Here is a 4444-nt window from a genome sequence, read left to right on the forward strand (position 1 = left end):
CCAGCACTAATGAATGTCTGGTTGCCCCAAAGCCACCAGCCTTTCCTCAATTCGGTCCCTCACATGCCCTCAAGCCTTGCCGCGTCCTGTTCCAGCACCAGGGAACGTCCGGTGGCCCCCCCAAAACCACCAACCGTTCCTCAGCTCGGTCCTTCTAGTGCTCGCAAGCCTTCTTGTGTCCTGTTCCAGCTGTTCCTCAGCTCGGTCCTCTTTGAGCCTGCCACCTTTTGTGTCCTTTTCCAGCACTAGCCAAGTTGGTGGTTACAGCTTTGCTTTACAAATGCTTTTTTTTCCCAATAAGCATTTTCTTTTTGTAGACATTTGAGGATTGTCCACCTCTTCCTGCTCTTGAGGCCTTAATTCTGGTTTCCTTAGCTCTTTTCTCTGCCTTTTCTTCCGAATTAGTGATTTCCATAATTTTTTTCCCCATTTTCTTTTCGTCCTCCTTTCAGCCATCATCTCCTTAACACTCTCCTTTATCTCCTCCTGAAGTATCTTCTCTAAATCCTCAAGTATCTCTTCTAAACACTCTTTAGGCATACCTTTAATTTCCTCCCTGAGCATATTTTTTGTTCCGTCAAGTAATTCCTCTAAATCTTCAGGGGGCAACTTTGTTTCCTCAAGTACAATCTCAAGTATCTCCCCATAATCAGGTGTCACCTCTTTATCTTCGAGTATATCATATAAAACCATAAGGTACACATCAGCCCACTCTTCCTCAATTGTCTTTTCTATTTCCTCTCTAAGTCTCTCCTCTATTTCTTCAAGTAACTCCCCTATGTCTTCCTTAGTTATCATCTCTGCGTTTGAACGTTCCTGTCCTTCATTGAGAAGTACTTCCTGAACTCCTTCTGACATAAGGTCGTCGTTAGCTTCACTTTCTAACTTACTGTCGTGCTCATATACAGTCGGTTCTCCTGAATCTCTCATGGGCCACGAATACCGACACACAGTGTGGAATTCGCAATCTGCTATTGAAGAAAGACTTTGGCTGGATGGATTGTCTTTTTCATCACACATTACATAGTATTCACAGTCCTCCATACATATCCAGCCATTTTCATTGCTTTCGTCCAGTGGAGGGGAGGGCGCCCTCTGTTCTGTTCCCGAATCCTCTGGACTTGGGTGCCGATCGCTCGGCTCAATTGGAGAGTCCTCGGCGCTCATTTTCTGATAAAGACTTAGCACTGCGCTTGCCATTTCTTCACTCCTTCTCTCTTCCTCCACTAACCGCTCCAAAAGTTGCTCTTGCCTCTCTCTTAATGTCACTATTTCCTTCATCGCCTCCTCGACTGTCTTTCTCCCTTCGTCTTTTTCTCTCTCACTCGTATTTAGTTCCTTTTCGAGCCTGGCGTTTTCTGTCTTCAGTTCGGTGATTGCGTCTTCCTTTTCCATGAAGTTTCTTTCTTTTTCTTGCAAAGATATCGTTAGAGCATTCATTTGCCTCTTCATGGCTTCCAGATTGCTTTCCAAAGAGACTATCTTATTAATATCTTCTATTTTCTCGTTTTCGAGACGGTCAATCTTCGTCTCCTTAACCAGATTTTCACTCTGGAGATGATTCCTTTCTTCTAAGAGAAGGCGAAGTCTCTCTTCCATTTCTCTTTTGGTTTTTTTATTGTCGGCCGCCAAAGCAGCGACTTCTTCCTGCAGACTTCTTATCCTCCTCTCACGCTGAACGCTCCTCCTCTGGTGCCGGTCATTGTCCTCTTGCATCCTTCGGAGTGCACTGTCTTCCCTCGCCAGCCTCTCTGTCCTCCTCTTCATCCCGAGGAACATTTCATGGATATGATTCCTCTTGAAATCCTCGAGCAGTGAGGGCTTAGGGAATTCGGTCGCGTGTGGTACGTTGATCAACTTGCCCAAAATTTCCAAAAATTCGATATCCTTGTCTTCCTCTTTTCTTTGGCTCATGAGGTAATTCGTCTCACTTGAGCCTTCCATATTTGCCATAGCGCTGTTCCTCTTTAGCCTGTGAGCGTTCATATCCTCAAACACAGATTCCGAGCGAGGGCAGCTATTTCCAATTTCATGATTTTCGTTTTGACGGTCCGATATAACCTTTTTATCAAGAGTTTTAATCCCAAACAATGTTCCGAAGAACTGGGCTAATTTATTATAAAGAATATTAGTCATGCTGGGATTGTCGTCTCTTCCAATCCTGCATCCAAACCACTGAGGTAATCCTGTAAATGTTACAGCCATTTTAACAACTTTTAAACAATTTGACAACATGATGTTTAATCGTGACCAAGTAAGGTGGTTGAGCTAAGGTCAGTTTTAGAATCGGACGCCAAGCTTCGATTCGTTCTGTCGGGGAATCTTTCTTCGGAGACAGAGAGAGATTCCGTCTTCAGTCTCTGTCTCCGAGGAAGGAAGGAAGGAAGGAAGAATAAATCCCCGACAGAACGAATCTAACTAACGTTCAGTTATGCCTGCACAGTCCGACTGTGCAGTCATAACTGAACGTTAGTCGGACTGTGTAGGCAAATCTTCGCCACTAACTATCACACAGTTCTTTTCCTCAGTCTTCCGACACCATAAAAAAAATCATAAGATGTCCAGTGAAAGAGTGGTAGAACTGAATACTCCCATATGAATTTGTTAAGGGTTTAAAGTTGATCCCTCGGACTTTCATACTGTTTAAAGAATATTTTATGAAAACGAAATTCCATGAAAGATAATTTAAGTTCGTAATCGTTCTATTTCATTTCAGAGTTGACACATATAGGCCTAATATTTTTCTATTTTATTAAAAGGGATTAATACTGATTAGTTTTCATTTTAAGATTGACTTTATGATGTGTGACAGTGACTGAAAATCCATAGCTTACGACTGTCTTCCTCTGTCCCGTATTGTGTTCATTAGTCTAAAATCATTTTTAAACGAACTTATGTGGAATGGTAAGCATTGAATAAACATACATAGTCCAACATTGTCTGATGTTGTTTCATCAGAAAATAGAATATTATTTTGCTCTCGTTTGAAAAATGAATTACATACATGGTGCACAATCATGATTGGATGCACATAGGCTTAATATAGACCTATTCTTGTTTTACATTATGTTATGATAAATATTCATTCTCACTGAAAACCTGACTTGCATACATGGTTTATAACCACGAAGAAACAAAGATAGGTTTAATCTGTTACGACAGCCTTGGATTTTACTTTCCAAAGCAGTTTCATCCATATAGAAGGTTTCAATGAAATCTACAAGAAATTCAGGAATGAAGTTCTCACTTTCAGTCTTCATTGTAGTCAATTGTTTTTCTTGTATAAAAATGATAATTATATCTTATTTGACATCCGTATCAGTTATTACAAACACAAGTAAATCCAGTATCTTATCAATTTAAGTATAAATGTCTGTCCACGCTAGGAAACAATGTTTGCAAATACATTTAGTGTTTCTGTGTGTATATGTATATATACACATGTATAATGTATTATATACACATCTACAACGTATAGTATATATATATATATATTAATATATATATATATATATATATATATATATATATATATATATACGTGCTTGCGTGTGAGTGTATGTATGTACGTATATGTGTATATATGTATATATGTATCTATTTTCAATTCCGCCAGCATGACAGACGACGAACTGAGCCAAAAAAAAAAAGAAAAAAAAAGCTTCCTCCATCACATTAACATTGCAATGCGCATGCGCAGCCGTTTGACCTGATGCTTATCGATCGGGATGAGCTATTTACTCAGGCCTCCTGCGCAGGCCAGAAAAACTGTGAAGGTTGTCCACACTAACGTTCAGTTGTAACTGCACATGTCGACTGCGCAGTTATACTTGCGCAGGCATATCTGAGCGTTAATGGCGGTCTTTACATGGCAACGATCAAGATGCCGTCAAAGTATTTACAAGTTGCAAATATGGCGGGATTGGAGGAGACAATCTCAGCATGAATAAAAATGAATTAGTCCCGTTTTTATGATGAAAGAAACGAAGATAAGGTGAAACAACGAGATGCCAAGTGCTTTAATCTTATTACAAAACGTAAACATGGAATTTTTGAGTACCTTTACATCTGCAAGATTTTCAATTTTCCTGTAACATGATACTGTTATGCTGATGGTGGTATTTTAGCCCTCATACGTAAAGATTTGGATGTAAATAACATATTGGCTCAACTGTAATAATAAGTTCCTTCTATTAAATTTACACTCGAGTTAGAGAAGGATGAATGTTTGCTTTTATTGGACATTTGTATTAAAAAGGAACCTTTTAGCTGTAAATTTAATTATATATATATATATATATATATATATATATATTATATATATATATATATATATTATAGATATATATATATATATAGGGTAAGGGTCCGGGATAGATGGCCATGCGGGAGAGATGGCCCATCGATGTAATTCCTACATTATTACCCCGATGGATCTGCCGCT

At 39.2% G+C, this 4444-nt stretch overlaps 1 protein-coding gene across 1 annotated transcript; it reads right to left on the minus strand.

Moving 5' to 3' along the window:
* Positions 1–261: 261 nt before the first annotated feature.
* Positions 262–2205, minus strand: LOC135201229 (uncharacterized protein PF3D7_1120000-like). The gene has a single exon (XM_064230106.1). It carries the CDS (start codon positions 2203–2205, stop codon positions 262–264), a length of 1944 nt encoding a protein of 647 aa, XP_064086176.1.
* Between the last annotated feature and the right edge of the window lie 2239 nt (positions 2206–4444).

This window comes from Macrobrachium nipponense, chromosome 28 (assembly GCF_015104395.2).
Source record: "Macrobrachium nipponense isolate FS-2020 chromosome 28, ASM1510439v2, whole genome shotgun sequence".
Taxonomy (NCBI): domain Eukaryota; kingdom Metazoa; phylum Arthropoda; class Malacostraca; order Decapoda; family Palaemonidae; genus Macrobrachium; species Macrobrachium nipponense.

Coding starts and splice junctions, on each gene's coding strand:
- LOC135201229 (XM_064230106.1), bottom strand. CDS start 2,205: ATGGCTGTAACATTTACAGGATTACCTCAGTGGTTTGGATGCAGGATT.